Source organism: Phalaenopsis equestris, unplaced genomic scaffold (assembly GCF_001263595.1).
Source record: "Phalaenopsis equestris unplaced genomic scaffold, ASM126359v1 Scaffold000160, whole genome shotgun sequence".
Taxonomy (NCBI): domain Eukaryota; kingdom Viridiplantae; phylum Streptophyta; class Magnoliopsida; order Asparagales; family Orchidaceae; genus Phalaenopsis; species Phalaenopsis equestris.
Genome location: NW_018164602.1, coordinates 402,356 through 420,462, shown reverse-complemented (window position 1 = coordinate 420,462; position 18,107 = coordinate 402,356). Strand labels below are relative to the sequence as shown.

The 18,107-nt window shown below is 35.2% G+C and overlaps 1 protein-coding gene across 8 annotated transcripts in view; it reads right to left on the bottom strand.

Annotated features, from left to right (window-relative positions):
- Positions 1–1,128: 1,128 nt before the first annotated feature.
- LOC110021992 (sirohydrochlorin ferrochelatase, chloroplastic) overlaps positions 1,129–18,107 on the bottom strand; it is a 68,443-nt gene continuing 51,464 nt past the window's right edge. The window contains exons 7-11 of one of the 8 annotated variants that reach the window (XR_002293716.1): positions 12,678–12,723; positions 4,118–4,195; positions 2,431–2,461; positions 1,421–1,474; positions 1,129–1,342 (exon numbers count right to left, since the gene is read on the bottom strand). Coding sequence is in view for 6 of the 8 variants with exons in the window: in XM_020720743.1 (XP_020576402.1) it covers positions 4,131–4,195; positions 12,678–12,723 (111 nt within the window). In the remaining 2 variants the exon portion in view is untranslated. Of the gene's footprint in view, positions 2,190–2,430; positions 2,462–4,117; positions 4,196–12,496; positions 12,724–18,107 lie in introns of those variants that run through there. The other 7 variants (XM_020720743.1, XM_020720744.1, XM_020720745.1 and 4 more) reach the window with 7 other exon arrangements.

Sequence of the window (18,107 nt, the reverse complement as noted above, 5' to 3'; positions counted from 1 at the left end):
CATCCAAAAATATTCAATCCACGCTCAAGACAAAAAGTTATATTAGCTTAAGGTTTAAACATAAACATTCGCTACAAGATTTAGGTTTTTTTCGAAGGCCACAATCCGTTGGTTAGGATATGGAAATTCATCGTTTTTAATGTTACTGATGGTGTTAAGCTCGTAGGTAAAACGTTTGTCGGTAATTCCAAAAACTAACTGATTTTCCGATTGTATAAATTTGCTAACGGCTATCCGATAATTTAATGTCGTAGCCTTTTTTTTGAGAAAAATGGAGTTGTTGGTAATCGTTGGTTCGTATCGTTGACGGTTCGTCCGTTGGACAGAGCGACGATATATACGTCTGAAAGTGTCGCACCCGTCGGTTTTTTGAATGAGGCAAAACTGTCGATTATACGACGTTTATGCATCGTTTTTTATAACTGGCGGGGTAACCGTCGAAAAAGTGTCGCACCTGCCGGATTTTTGAAGCACGTAAAACCGTCGGTTATACGCCGTTTGTGCATCATTTTTTATAACCAACGGGTTAACTATCGGAAAAGCGTCGCGGCCGCCGATTTTTTTACCAACGTAAAAACCGTTGGTTTAGCATCATTCAAGTTTCGTTTTGATAACTAACATGTTAACTATCGAAAAAATGTCACATCCGTCGGTTTTTTGATGCAGTTAAAAACCAACAGTTAAGCATCATTTATGCGTCATGTTTTATAACCGAAGGGATAGCTGTCGTAAAAGTGTCGTGCCCGTCATTTTTGTGTGACGCATATTGATCATCAATTATGTGCCGGATAGACATCAACAAAAATATCCATCGGTTAGCCGTCGGTTTTACCTACAGATGATTTTGAAACAGTCACATTACCAACAAAAAATCATTGGAAACATGTAGCATTAGGAAGAAAAAACAAAATTTTTCTTTTATATTTACATTACGACACATACTATCAGAACATTTAATATACAATTCCAAGCATGAAAAGAAATAACATAGCCCTCAAACAGTAATTTATCCAATCAAATAAGAAAATAAATAAAATTTATTTACTCTAAAATATGTTCATTACTTTTCACAGAAAAAATATATGTCCAAATGCACATAAATATAAGAAAAAAAGAAAAAAAAAGCCTCTTCTAATCATCCTCCTCTATCTCATTAACCTCATCGTCATCGTCCTTCACTGCTTTCTCCTCCTCCAATGTTGTCGCTGCCTTGTCAAGCTCCCTCATCCACTGCCGGAAGAAGTCCAACACAGCCTTCAGCTTGGCCTCCATGTTGGCCAACAACTCTGACCACATTTGAAAAAAGCGAGTCTCAATCTCGGTAGAGAATGCCGCAACACACCTGGAGATCTAGTCATTCTGTGCGATAAAGGTAGAAGCTGCATATGTAATGGTGGAGGGGTAAGCGACTTAGGCAAACCTTTGTGACCCGAGCTCATAGAATCGACCTTTCTTCTTCTCTCCAACAGCCTCCCTGCACCGGTTGTACTCGGAAGGATCATGTTCGTGGATCATAAGTAGTTACACTCAGTTAAATTTAACATTTATTAACATCAAGCTAGTTTAGCTCGTCAATTATCTAGGTCACACAAAATCTATCGTCAATCTAGGACTAGTCGGACCACCTTCTGTGGGTGTGCTCATGTACATCAGCAATGGAGGGCTCTCGTCCAATTTCTACAGTCTGTCTATAAAACAAAATAGTTATAATACATCTTTGAACTATAGAAAAACTTATAGAATAAATGAAATATTATCAGCCTCCGCTTGTATTTCATATTTGGGAGCACCCCAACAATTTACTTGGAGGGCCACATGCCTCCGCAGGCCAACCTCCTGTTCAGCTTTGCCTGCTCCCTCTTCTTCTAGTAGTCCAGAGAATCTCAGGCCCTAACCAGCGTGGCAAAAACATCATCTTCGAGCCAAATATGAAGTTGTCGCGATTTCTGGATATCGCTAAACATGTCCTAGAGGTGATCGCTACCTTCGCGCTGAAAGTTGTGGGGATGTGTGCTTCGTGCTCAAGACGTCAGGAGAATCGTGTATGCAAATATTTTAGAGATTATATTCGATTGATAAATATATCAAAATAACATGAGTTATTTGTGAACGATACTTACCGCAAACTCTTGAAACCAAAGATCTCGAAGGCCTCAAATTGAAATCGAATAGTGCGGCAAGGATCTTGTCTAAAAGGGGCGAGTTCAATTTCATTTCAAATGTACAAATTTATCAAGTGTTCCTCAACATTTTAAAGAACAAGACATAGCAATCAAGTTGTGTTATAGACATAAAAATGCGTGAAGTTGTATTATTAGCAATACGAAGTATTCATATGCAAAATTGTTTCTCTAAAACTTACTTTTCATTTGTTAACGACAACAAAATAATTCAAGTGAAAGAATACTTTGCAGAGCAATAAAAGCTTACCTTTCTGATCATGACTTCTGTTTGAAATATCCTGAAGACAAAAATAGCACAATCAAAAGCACAAAAATGAAGAATTCCTTAGCAAGCCCGTTTGGGACAAAAATAGCACAATCAAAAGCACATAAAAATATTTTTTTTTGTGCTATTGAATTATTGAAGATTTTCTAGTTATTGTGTTTTAATGAAAGCGCTATTTAAAAATTTTAACTAACATGTTAACTATTAGTTAACTTGTCATTTCTTTACTATCTTCTATTACTGCGCCCCTAATCATACAATTTTCTCTCTTATAATATTTGTTAGCTTGCTCTGAATCTTTATGGTTGCATAAAAATTTGGTACTTTTTTAATAGATTCTACACTAGATCTTGCACTATTTATTAAGGTTATGTTTTTCCTGTTTAAGAATTCTTGTATTCTAAATTTGGTTGTTTGGTTTGGCAATTTACTCTATTAGTTGGTTTGCTATTTTGTTTTTGTGCTCCGAGGTACTTTTGGAATGCCTTTCATCCTTAGTGCTTTAATCTATTTTAGTTCTTTTTGGGATTGTTGTTTTTACATTGGAAGTGTTGGATTTCTATTGAAATATTTAAGTGGATACTACACTAGGTCTTTAGTAATTTTACTTCAATCTATTGTTTTACCTACTACTTTCTCTATAACATATACTTTACTTGGTTATAGTTTTATGTTGCTTTGGTTCTGCTCTAGTCTTTTTATGGATTCTACACATACTTTTATGAAATCATTTTTTTTTTCGGGTTGCCTCTCAACTTCACTACGAGTTTTGTTAATTTTTTTTTTTTTCACGTTAATCTGATTTAACCTCTATCATGAAGCTTCTTTTTGAAATGATACTACACTTAGTCTGTGTAGTTCTTTTAAGGAATGTTAGTTTTCTTGTGGTGATATTGTTGCAGTTTTGTTCATACAATGTATTTTTAGAAGCTATGATGAAAGCCAAATCTATAGTGGCTTAACTAGCTGAATATATGAAGACTTAGTGCATCTTAATTTAGAATCTTATTATAAATACTTGAGCTTTGGTGACTACTTTCAATGAGAATGCCCCCTATTTCATCTGCCAATTATGAAATGCACTTACATGCTTCCTTCAAAACTATATGTACTATTCTTTCTTTCTATTGTTTATCATTGCCTCACACAACCTACATATTTCTAAATTGTATATCTCTGAGTTTATGAAAGCTATGTTTGGAAAATCTCATACACTAAGCAGTACCCACCAACTTACTTAATAGCTTTGGATGGAGTGCCATGCCTTTGAAAAATATTTTTTAGCTTCTACTTTTTGATCTTCTCTTTATTTATCCTTTTCTAACTTCTATTCTCATTTTACAAATATTTTTTTATGTTATTGAACTATTGAAGATTTTCTAGTTATTGTGTTTTAATGAAAGGTGGGTATGACCCTCATCTCTCTAATAATCTATGTAAAGCATCTTCAGACAATGCCTAAATCCATATGCTTTGAATGAATTACTAAGTCCATATGCTTGCATGTGGCACAATACCATCATTAAAACATTTATTAAATCATTACAAGTAAAGATTGCTAATTATGTTGTGTTGTTGTATAAAATAACATAAACTCTAAGTAAGCTTCAATAATATAGAAAAATTAATCATGATTTACAAACTACCTAATTCAGATCAAATATCTCACCATCATGACTTTATTATGAACTAAAAATCCCAAGTGAGCATATGTTGTTCATCAGCAATTCAATCAGCTTAAAAGTACCTGCAATGTATTGACAAAATTAATTTGAATGGCATTATAATGAAAGAAAAACTCGATTATGGTTTTTGTTAATATATAAATTTAAATATTATTCATGAATTTTCTTCAATTTAGCCAGCGAACATATGCTACAGCCAAGGAACAAATTACAGCGAATCAAACAGATAACAAAGCCAGCGAACATATGTTACAGACAAGGAACAAATTACAGCGAATCAAACAGATAACAATATGAACATGCACAACCAGTTGATGATATATAATTAAATATCATGCACTTATCAGATATTTCGTCCATGAGAATTTGGTTTGAGCTATTACAAATATATCAGTTTACTGTTTAGATAAGTAATTGCATTTTTCTTTCCTCTACTTCAAACTTAAAAAATATTGTATAGAGACAATTTAAGAGCGGTGTTGGTTTTTTTGAAAATATATACATGAGAATTTAGTTTGAACTGATTCAAATATCTCAATTTGCTTATTAGATCATTAACTGCATTTTCCTTTCCTATTCTTCAAACTTAGAAAGGATTTTACGAAGAAAATTTAGGCGCAATTTTAGTACATTTGAAAATATATTTATGAAAATTTTATTTTAGCTATTATAAATATCTCAGTTTACTTATTAGTTCAGTAATTACATTTCTCTTTCCTCTTATTCAAATTTGTTAAGAATTGTATGGAGAGAATTTAGTAGCAGTATTGATTCTTTTGAAAATATATCCATGATAATTTTAATTTGCACAATTGTAAATATCTCAGTTTACTTGTTACATAAGTAATTGCATTTCTCATTCTTCTTCCTCAAATTTGGAAAGGATTGTAAGGAGAGAATTTAATAGCAATTTTAATTATTTTGAAAATATATCCATGAAAATTCTGCTCGAGCTATTGCAAATATCCCAGTTTACTTGTTACATAAGCAATTACATTTTCTTTTTCCTCTTCAAACTTGGAAAGGATTCTAAAGAGAGAATTTATGAGCATTGTTGATTTTTTTGACAATATATTCAAGAAAAAATTTTTTAAGCTATTGAAAATGCATCACTTTAATTGTTCGATAAGAAATTGCATTTCCCTTTCCTCATTTGCAAGCTTAGAAATGATCGTAAGGAGAGAATTAAGAACAGTGTAGGTTCTTTTAAAAATAACCTATATTGTTCATGAGAATTTGGTTCGGACTAATGCAAATATCTCAGCTTACTTGTTAGATTATTAGTTGCATTTTTCTTTTCTCATTTTCAAATTTGGAAAGAATTGTATAGCGATAATTTTGGAACAGTGTTGGTATTTTTGCAAACATATCCATAAAAATTTGGTTTAAGTTAGTGTAAATATCTTAGCTTACTTGTTACATAGATAATTGCATTTCCCTTTCCTCTTCTTCAAATTTGGAAATGTTTGTAAGGAGAAAATCTAGTAGTGTTGGTTATTTTGAAAATACATCCATGATGATTTGATTTGAGCTATTGTAAATATCTCAGTTTACTTGTTACATGTGTAATTACATTTTCATTTCCTCTTCTTCAAACTTGAAAAGAATTGTAAAAAACGAACTATGAGCAGAGTTGGTTCTTTTGAAAATATATCCAAGAAAAACTGTTGATGCTGCTTTTCCAATAAGTGTTTGATTATTTTGCATTTTATGGAGACTATTAGAAGCACTGTTGGTTCTTTTTAAAAAATATACTTGAAATTTTTTTTTGAGTTGATGCAAATATCTTTATTTAGATATCAGATCAGTAATTGCATTTTTTTTTTTTGGATAAGCAATTTTTTGAAATAATTATGAGCATTGATGGTTCTTTCGAATATGTATCCATAAAAAAAACCATGTCGAGCACATGCAAATATCAAAGTGTAGATTTTATGCAAGTACAATTGCCCATTGAGTTGTCAGCTTTGAATTTTTTGGCTGCCATACATTTCTTATTTGGAATGTATAGTAATGCGATGGTGGAAGATAAAATTAAAAGGCTCAACCTGTTACCATTTGTCAATTGCATAATTGACAATTAGTATTTGAGACAAATAATATCAAGCCTTGAAGCCTATGTGACAAAATTGGTGTTAATTAATGGAGCCTTCTCTGATTAATTGAACTTGTTGAGCTTTAAGGGTGTGTTTAGGCTATTGTTATTTAACATATAAACTGAGATACGTGCATCAGTACAAAGTAATTTTTCCTGAATATATTTTCCAAAGAACTAATGATGCTCCTAAATTCTCACCATACGATATTTCTAAGTTTGAAGAAGATGAAAAAGAAACGCAATTACTTATCTAACAAGTAAACTGCAATATTTGCAATAGCTCAAATCAAATTCTCACGAATATATTTTTTTAAAAAACTGACAGTACTCATAATTCTCTCCATAAAAGGATTTTTTATATTGAAGAAGAGGAAAGACAAATGCAATTGTTGATCTAACATCTATGTGCATATATTTGGGGAATGGTTAATAAGTATTTATAATGAATTATGTGATGGTGCTTAGTTTCTGGTCAATTATGTAGGGTTGGTGGTTTGGTGCTTGGCTCACAAATTTGTTGGGTTTCTACACATGGGTTCTACATTGACCTGATTTTCGAAATGTGAGGGTGTAAAGCATTTTATTTTGAAATGTTGTGTAGATCAATGATGGAAAAAAAGCAAAGGGCTCAATCGATCACCAATTGCCAATATTTGTGATAGATATTATTTGGTCTTAGATCACATATGTCACGATTGACACAGATATTACGTGGTCTTAAAGTTTGAATGGTACAATTGGTGATTTTGGATGGAGCCTTCTTTGATAACTTAATCTCACTGAGTTCTACCTTGAATATCTTATTTTTTACCGAATTTTATTTTAGTTTTTATAAAATTTTTTAATTATTTACTAGTCCAAATATTTTAATTATATTATAGATCAAATGAGTAAACAAAAGAAATGTGAGTTATCTAATATTTGGGATAGAGGGACAACGATCACATTCTATGATTTGTGTTTGAGAGAGATAGAGATTGAGAATAGGTTAACCACGCAATTCAACAAGAAGGGTTAACAAAACACCACAAAAAACTTTTATGAAAAAAACAAGTAGACTGTATGACAAAACTCAGTTGAAAAATAAATGAGATTAACTTAAAAAAGAGAAATTATGAAAAGAGCTTAAAAGAGAGGCTACTGGATTAGACTGAGACTCTGTTAAGAAAACAGTTGATGCGTCAGAATAGTGGCGGGATAAAATTTTAGTAAGAAGACAATGTTTTATTGAAAAATGATTTTATTGAAATGCAGCTTCTTTAAAATCGATTTTCATTAATTGAATGTACTGCCCAATGTAAAAAAAATAAAACTTAGAGGCATTGACCCGGAGCTAAAGGAGAAATTTGAAACTATGTTCATCGGTGTTGTGGCAACAAGCATCAATGTCTGGGCTACAATAGAGGACCCCACCCAGAATTTGGATGAGCCTAAATGTGCTCATTCCAATGAGGTCCAGGCGAAACAACTGGAGGACCGAGAGCAAGGCGAGTCTAGTCAGTCCAAAGCGTCCTGGGCCTCTAAAGGGATAAGAAAATCAATACTGTAACGCCACTTATCCGAGCAGATCTCACAACTAGTAACTAACGGCACCAGCATCACATCTAATGCTCATACAACTCTGCATGGATACCCGACTACTATAGATGTTGTGAAGTTGTTGGACACTATTCCAAAGATTTTTTGTGAAATGCCCCTCTACTTGTTTGCTGTAAAACTTTTGGAGGATTGAAATAAGCGGGAGACTTTCTTAGCCCTGATGCCGGAATGGTGAATTCCTTACATCCGATATTTTTTAGAGAATCAAACTACCTAATTGTATTTTCTTTTTTATTACTATTTCAAATTTCTCGTTTATAATAATTCATATTTCCATGATGAACTATGGATTGTCTCATATTTAGGTGTCATTTCGGTATTAATGAATTTACGTATTTGTAGAGTTTTTATTAAGATTCATTCAACTAGTTACCTACACTTCTGTCATAACAGGTTCTTATTAAATTCTAACATGCAGTTTTTAAATAGATAGACCGCCAAATGAAGAGAAAATTATAGATAGTCGATAGAGCAATGATTCTGACCACAACAATTTGTGTCATCAATGAGTATTACCAGAAAAACCTGTGCAAGATAACTCATGTGTCATCATCATTTATGGGTGACAAATAATTTGGTGAACTACTCGAAGCTCATCCAAGCAGAATTCATAGCATCTTCCAGATGTCGAAAAATATTTTCTGCGATTTGTTCAACTAATTGCAGTCGCATTACATCCCAAGAAGTTCTAGCCATTATGTTTTTTATTGTGTCACACAATGAGTACATTCATGCTCTTTTGAGCGTTTCTAACACTTCACAAAAACAATTAACAAATATTTCAACATCTTTTTTAACTCTTTGGTGACCCTTAAACCATGCTTTTGCGTAAATACCACGAGAAATCCGTAGCGATCTGAGATACAGGCTATTCTTTAAGGTATTTGTATCTCTGTCTATTCTAACAATATTATATTAAAAAATAAAAATAATGGTCTAATAAGTTTTTTTTTTTTTAAGATTGTATCGGGGAATTGACAGCATACATGTCGATGCATGCGTGAGCAATGATTAAAAGATAGGATATATAGGACGGTGTGGGGCTGCTACACAGAATATCTTAGTAGTGTGTGATTTCAATATATGTTTTACGTTCGTGATGACTGGCTAGGAAGGGAGTCCTCATAATAGTCGAATTTTTAAATTTACAATCTGATGACGTACATACACATTTCCAATTCCTCTCAAAGTTTAGTACATTTAAGACATTACACGAATCTTTGCACTTTGGGATATGCATTCATGATGTTATTATTCAAGAAAATATTACCTCATGATATTCATTACAAAGAGTTTCTTAAAGCCATTTCCAAACATGATGTATCACCTTCCTGATTTTGAGTGTGACAACTAATATTAGAGAGAGAAATGAACTCTTCAATAAAAAACACTCATCATTACAAAGTGTTATCGAGAGAGCATTCGATGTATGGAAATACTCCGAGATATGCCGACATACTCCAAAAAAACAGGTCAAGATAGTTGTTGCAAAAACAACACCCTAATTTTATACGAAAACATCCATCCTGAGATGATATTGATTTCAAGATCTTAGATGAAAATCTTCCCTACATGCTTGAGGAAGCATTCGAACATCGGGTTGGACATTCACTACCCAATGAGGAAGTTGGTACGACAAGTACTACACATTTGAGGGAGAAGACATGAAATAGATGATCCTACTAACATAAGAGATAATAGATGCTTTGGTGAACACATCAATAATATTTATGTAGCATTACTTGCTAACTTCTTGTTGATAATTTTTATTTTAGCTGTATGTTAGATTTGTAGATGTATAATTTTTTAAATCATTGTAACATTTGTATCAAAGCTTTCTTGATTTGTCATTTTTACATTTTGTTTTTATTATAAAACTATTTAATTTTGTTAATGTTTCTATCGCGTATCACTTTTTTGTCAATTGAAGCCATAATGTATTATAATCACAGGAAATACGAGTTCAAGAGCATCAGATACTTCAAGAGTTTCATCCTATCACCGTAGTACGTGGTGTGTTGATTATCAATCAAGAAGGGAAGACAGCTACGGAAAAAAATTACTGTTATTAGAAATAGGACACCTAAATATTGTAAGTATTTTCGTTGGATTGGTGACACTGATGAATTAGCTTCAGATAGTGATCGGGTCAGGAGAGATGCTGCCCTGGATAGGAGATTATCACGAAAGCTTCATAGTCAGGACAAGAAAACGAAAATCATTTGAGATTTGCTGGTTATTTTGATGATCCTTGTTAATGTAGTTATATGCATAACTGATCATTTTTTTTACACATTAGAGTATTTTGCACTCCAATGAAGTTTTTTGTGTAGCATGAGATGTTTTTATTATTCTGATGTAATTATTTTGAAAAATGCAGTTATTCTGATATGTTATATATATAATGGCAAAATAATCTTTTTCATCATAAAAATTTGCAGCACAACAAATTACCCAAACAAACTGCTACTATTCCATTAGCAGCTTTCTGACAGCACCTGAGAAGTTGCTTATCCAAAAAACAGTTTTACAGCTGCTTCTTGGAAAAACAACAGCCACCCCAAGCGTACCCTAAGAAGAGTGGATAGTAATTTTTTTCCAAAAATAGAAAATGGGGAACCATCGACCATGATTACAATTGGCAGAGGAGACATGTGATGAAAAAATAGCTATCTATTACCTGCATATGAGAGGATTCCTATGAATCTAAAACCCATGATCTGCAAGTGGCAGTGACAACAATACAACAACGACAAATCTTTATCCTACTAAGGGTAAGTTTGGGGTGACGGTGAGGTGTCGCACCACAGTTTTTTCTATCTGACAAAATTGTCTTTTGCTAGCATTCTAAAAAAACACCGGTTGAAAGCTATGTTTTCCCACTAAACCTGAGCACCTGCGGTGGCTGCTAAAAAATTATGGTTTGAATTTTTCAAAAAAAAAAAAAAATTAATAGTCATCGCCGCTTTTTAAGTTTTTTGAACAACTGCTTCTTCAACATCTTCACAGCTGCAACAACCCTAAACAGACCTCGTGGTGTCAGCTACATGAATCCTTTTTTCCATTGCGTCTTATTGAGTGTCATATTTTCATTTAATTATAATAAATTAAGATCATTTTTATGCAATATGCCCAAATTTTTTTAGGTCTACCTCTACCTTTCTTAATACCTTTCTTAAAATAATCTACCTCTACCTTTCTTAAAATAAGTCGAATCTAAAACATTTACTTTCCTAACTAAATCAGCATATGGTCAACGTTTAATGTGACCAAACCATCTAAGATGACTCTCCATAAAATTGTTAGCTGCTGGAGCTACACCGACCATTTTATGAATACATTCGTTTTGCATTTTGTCTCTAAGTGTCAAGCCACTCATCATCCACCTAAGCAATCAAATCTCAACAACACTTTAACTTAGTTTTATGCTTCGCTTTTATAGGCCAACATTCTACGTCATAAAGCATTACAAGTCTCACCACTATCTTATAAAATTTTCCTTCAAGTCTAAGCGATACTTTTCGATCACACAATAGGCTTGATGCATTCCTCCACTTCAACCATACAACTTTAATTCTACTAATAACATCCTCATCAATCACCATTACTTTGAACAATAGACCTGAGATACCTAAGACGTTCACTCAATTCAATGATTTGATAACTTATTGTTACAATTTTGCCGCTAGATCAACAACTACTAAAATTATATTCTAATTATTCAGTTTTAGATCTACTCTAACAAAGGCCTTTAAACTCTAATTTAAACCTCCATAATTCAAGTTTTTCCTTGACTCTTTCTCTGGTTTTATCCGTTGGAAGAATATCATCAGCAGAAACAATAGAGCCCGAGAAAAAGATTGCCTAAGAAATGGAAAGATTTCTACATCTGTTAAAATTCTTAATCGTTCTTAACTAAAAGAATAGTAGCAAATCAAGAACTAGATGATGACTATAACCCAAAGTTACAAGTGATTAATGTTAAGAGTAAAAGAGTATGCATTTTTCCCAACATCCTTCAGAAGGATGAGTGTAGCCATAGTACTAACATAAAGAGAAAGAATTTGATGACAGAAACCACTATCAAATATGATGGCAATACTGACGCTCTAATATCATATTGTGGGAAGAAAATTGGAAATTTTATTCACCGAACAAATTTGGTTTTTTTTTTAGCATGCAGGAAGATCAAATATGAAGAAGAAAAAAGAGATTAAATACAATAAAGAGATATAGTGTAAATCTTCTCAAATTATATAATCTTACTCTATAAAAAATTTCTAATGATATTAATTATTTCCTAAGAAGCTAGCATAATCAATGAAAAACAAAGAAAAAAAAAATTTACTCAGCTGCAATAATAAAATAATCAGTAAATAACAAAAACATATCTCTCCATCCTCTTGTCGTTATGGTTCACAGAATGCTGGAATTCCAATAAAGTCAATACCTCTTACAGCAATACATATCAAAACACATTAACAGGCAAGAACTCTTCATTAACAAAAACATTCGTTTACAGACATTTGAAATCGAAATATGCCGATCTTTGTTTGCAACATGCCAACAGCAAAAGACTAATTCAAAGTAAAATAAGATGGAGATATGTTATCTAAAAAAAATTAAGGAAAAAAAAAGGTGTACGGATACAGCAAATGCATGAAAATTAAGAAAACAAAAAACTGAAATCAGATCGAAAAAACATGGATAAATACGATGGATCCTCAACGACTGTAATTTACATATGCAACTGTTACCTTACGGGCATAGAACAGTAGCATTTCAAAACAATCAATATAAATGGCACCTTCCTGTACCAGCACACATTGAACATTCATCAGCCTTACCAGCAACATGGCTGAGGCAGCGTTGAATACGTTCATTCATCACATCCTGGACAGAAATTCAGGTTTCAAAGTTTATTTATGATAGAAGATAACGGAATAAAGACATAAAAATTTACTTTTAACTTCGGAAAATCAATTTGATTTTATACCATGAAGATCTACTTTGGAAGCAATTTTTAAGTTGAAGGCAATATAGAGAAGTATAGAGAACACTCAGAAAAATCTTGATGGTTTTATTTGATTTTAATGTGGCATATAATTGAATTCCATAACAATTGATCTGATATGTTTTAAGGCATAAAGGTGTGTGTCAAAGACAAGTTTTAGCATTGCTGCTTGAGTTCATATTTTTTATTGGATATTAATTTTATTAGGATGATGTCTACACTTATCATGTATTATTATTAGAAGATAAAGTGATGCCTAAGTGATATAGATTTAAATATTTTAGATCTATTATATAGATGAATGGGATATATGCAAGAATAAAGCATTTAGGATTCAGATTTCATAAAGCAAAATTGCTTGTCAGTGGAGCATTGGCATTGTTAGTTCATTCATATGTTGATATTTGGATAAAGATATTGTGAATTTTGAATAATTCTTTTTCTCCCTGAATATATAGATAATTCATCTATAAATAGGAGAGTACAAGAGATAAAAAGATGAATGAAATCTTCATACAATTAAGTAATTTCTATAATTATGGAATAAACATAAATACCTATAATTAAGGAATTACTCTTTTTATATTATGACTAAATATAGCAAGTACTAAATAGAATTAAAGAAATAATAATGAGCGTAATTCCACACTCCCCCTCAAGGTGGGTTGTACAGATTGTACATGCCCAACTTGTTGGTTAGCTCATCAAAACTGGACTTAGGGGGAGCCTTGGTGAGAATGTCTGCGGTTTGGTCTCTAGAAGGAGTATAGACCAATTCAATGATTCCATTGTCCACCTTCTCTGAAATGAAGTTCCGATCAATCTCAATGTGTTTTGTTCGATCATGATGAACAGGATTCTTTGCGATACTGATTGCAGCTTAATTGTCACAGAACATCTCGATAGAATTTTCTCCTATAATTCCAAACTCCTTGAGAAATCTTTTGATCCACAATCCTTCACAGATACCAAGCGCCAGTGCTATGTATTCTGCTTCTGCACTACTTCGAGATACCACCGATTGCTTCTTACTTTTCCATGTCACTAGATTGCTGCATACATACGAGCAATACCCAGAGGTTGATCGTCGGGTGGATATATCTCCTGCCCAGTCAGCATCAGTAAAGACTTTTACCTTTTGACTATCATTCTTTTTGAATAATAATCCTTTCTCAGGTATCATCTTTAAGTATCTTAAGATACGGTTGACAGCTCCCATATGTTCCTCAGTAGGACAGTTCATGAATCGACTTACTATACTTACTGAAAAATTTATGTCTGGTCTGGTGTGAGATAAGTAAATAAGTCTTCCAACAAGCCGCTGATATCGTCCTTTGTCAACAAGTAAACAATCATTCTCCATTCCAATCTTTTTATACGGGTCTATTGGAGTATCAATTGGTTTGCATCCAAACATACCAGTTTCTTTCAACAGGTCCAATGTGTACTTCAATTGAGTTACGGCTATCCCCATTTTGGATCTTACAACTTCCATTCCCAAGAAGAACTTCAAGTCTCCGAGGTCCTTGATTTCCAGTGTGATCACCGGTAAGAATGATGTCATCAACATACACAATAAGTACAACAATCTTCTTCTCGGATCTTTTTGTGAACATTGTATGATCAGCCTGGCTTTGAGTATAACCGCACTTGATTGCTGAATTGGTGAATCGGGCAAACCAAGCACAGGGAGATTGTTTGGACCATACAGAGATTTCTGGAGGTTGCATACTTCGTCATTAGGGAAGTCAAGATCTCCATTAAGGAATGCATTTTTGACATCAAGTTGCATAAGGGGTCAGTCTCGGTTTGCTGCAATGGAGAGTAGGATTCTAATGGAGTTCAGTTTAGCTACTGGGGCAAATGTCAGTCAATTCCGTATGACTGAGTATAACATTTTGCAACCAGTCGGGCTTTTAACCGATCTATGCTTCCGCTGCCATACATTTGATGGTAAATAACCATCTGCATCCTATTGGTCTCGTATCCTTGGGCAAATCAGACACAATCCACGTTCCACTCTTTTTTAGTGCAGCAACTTCTTCATTCACAGTTTTTCTCCATTCCGGGTGTCAGAAAGCTTCCTGAATAGAATTCAGAACCTTTATGCTGTCAATAGCAGTTACAAATGCATGATAGAGAGGAGATAACCTCTCATATGAAACAAATCAGGCAATAGGATGTTGAGTGTCACTAGTGTCTATAGATTCCGTACCTGAGTGAGTTTCAGAGGATTTTGGAGCCGGATTAGATTCTTGAACAGCAATTGGAAACGGTGCTAGGTTCTCTATTCTTTCAGCAGTTTTGTTTCGTCTTATATAGACCCGAAGTTCCTAAGTGGGTTGTGTAGACTGACGAGGTTGAATAGGAGATGTGGGTTGTGTAGACTGAGGAAGTTGAATAGGAGATGGAGGAGGTTTGACAGTCGGTGAGTGACCCGTGTCAGTTGGTAAAGGAACATATGAATGTTGTTCACTACTACTCTCCCCTTGAATGACAGACCCTTGGTAGTATAATTGATGCTAAAAAAAGGTGACATCCATAGAATTATAGACCTTTTTAGTTGAAGGGCAATAACACTTGTAGCCTTTCTTGTTGGTCGAATATCCTATGAATATGCATTTGACAGATTTGGGGTCTAATTTACTGCGGTGTTGTTTGTGAATATGAACAAAGACGGAACAACCAAATAGTTTGGTAGGGACAACTGAAAAGAGAGTACATGTATTTGGAAATGAGCGAAGGAGGACATCAATTGGACTACAGAAACCCAGAATACGAGAGGGCATCCGATTTATGAGGTAGGCATCGGTCAATGTTGTCTCGCCCCAATAACATTTAGGGATTGATGTATAAACATGAGACAGCGGGCTACCTCCAATAAGGGGCGATTTTTTCGTTCGGCAACCCCATTTTGTTGGGGAGTATCAACACACGTGCTAAGGTAAAAGATGTCATGTTGAGTAAGAAAATTTCCTAGGGAGGTGTTGAAAAAATCTCGTGCATTATCTTTTTTGAGAGCCTGGATTTTTGTGTCAAATTGAGTGAATATCATTTGATAGAATGCACGAAATATTGGTCCTATCTCGGATTTGTCACACATAAGATAGATCCATGTCACCCGTGTGTGATCATCAATAAAGGACACGAACCATTGGGCCCCAGAAATATTTTTTTCACGAGGACCCCAGACGTCACTATGGATCAGAGAAAATGGACGAGTGAGTTTGTATGATAATCGAGGAAATGAAGTACGAGTGTGTTTGACAAGTTGACAAAATTCGCAATTAAAAGAGGTATGACTTTTATTAATAAATAAATGAGAAAACAGTTTCCCCAGGTACATAAAGTTGGGATGACCTAAACGATAATGAAGTAACATGATTTCACTATCATTATTAACGCTGGAATGGAATACAGATGTACTAAGCGGACCACTGCGCAACTCAACACTGCCAATCATCCTCCCCGACTTCAAATCCTGAAATTCACAAACATATGGAAAAAAATTAGCAACACAATGACAATCATGAGTGAGCTTACTAATAGAGATCAGATTGCAATCCAAAGTAGGAACATGAAGCACAGAAGTGAGGAATAAATCTGGAGAGATGAAGACAGAACCAAGACCAGCAACTTTGGAGGCTGATCCATCAGCAATCCGAACAGTGAGGGTCGGATTACACGGCCGGTAATCCATTAATAAGGAGACATCCCCGGTCATATGATCGGAGGCATCTGAGTCAACAATCTAGGGGCGAGAAGAGGTTGAATCCGAGATGAAAGCGGATGGGGAAATACCTTGATAGGTAACAAGGCCGGTGACACCCGATGCCACACTAGTAGGCTGGACTGGTGACAACTGACCGACATCTTCTGGAGGGCATGAATCTGTTCTTCATTGAATGGGCTCGTTCCTAAAGAGGCTTCGGTGGTGCTAGTGGCAGCTGCCCCATGATCCCGTTTGGGTTTCCAATTGGCGGGTTTACCATGAATCTGCCAACACGTATCCGGAGTATGGCCAGAACGGCGGCAGTGGTCACACCAGAGGCGGCCCTGACGTTTGCGATTGTTTGTGGATGGAATATGAGGAACAAGTGCAGACCCGTCGAGGGCAGTAGTGGACAAGGAAGCACCTAACATGACCTTTTGGCGACTCTCTTCGCGGCGTATATCGGAGAAAGCTTCACAAATTGTTGGAAGAGGTTTCAAATTTAAAATCCGCGAGCGATTCTAGTCAAACTCAGATTTGAGGCCGAGAATAAATTTGAAGGTGTGTTTATGTTCTATGATTTGGCGAAATATGACAGAGTCTTCGGGACACTTCTAAGGGTACACCTCGAATAGATCTAGTTGTTGAAGTATTGGGTGACGGAGAGATCACTTTGATGAAAGTCATGAAGAATGGTCTCAACAGCAAATAGTTCGCTTGTATTGTCCAAACTAGAATAAGTCTCACGGGCAACATCCCAGATTTCCTTAGCTGTGCCATAGAGAAGAAAATTTTCGCCAATATCAAGTGCCATCGAGTTAACAAGCCAGGCCATAACCATATTATTATCGGATTTTCAAGTCTTGTATGACGGATCTGTCGTTATTGGAGCTGGAGCATCACCAGTGAGGTAGTCATCTTTGTCTTTGTCGCATACAAACATTATGACTGACTGCGACCATTGGAGGTAATTCTGGCCGGTGAGTTTGTGACTGGTGATGAGGACAAAATTATTGTCCGAATTGCTGAGCAATGGAGACCCAGTCGTGGAGCGGTGGCTAGAAGTGACATCACTAGTGGAGGAGTTGCAGGCATGGCCGTATTTCGTCATTGAGCACGACTGGAACTGGCTGTGCTCAGTCGCGGAAGAAGAGTTGGCGCGGGAGATCGCGGGAGAAGCGCAGACGATCGCGGGAGAAGCGCAGACGATCGCGGGAGAAGCCCGATGCGACACGGGAAAGCCCGATGCGGGAGATCGCGGGAGAAGCAAGATCGAATGATCGCGGAAGAAGCACGATCGGTCGATCGCGGGAGAAGCACGATCGGACGCGGACACAGACGATCGGAGAGAGGCGCTATCTGCTGAGGAGCGGCGCTCGGATGCGGGCGATTGGGGCAGGCGCGAACTAGGGCAGCACTCGATAACGACGATCACGGGAGAGAAGGGCCATGATCGAGCCGAGCGAAAGAGGCTCTGATACCATGTGAATTTTGAATAATTCTTTTTCTACCTAAATATATAGATAATTCACCTATAAATAGGCGAGTACA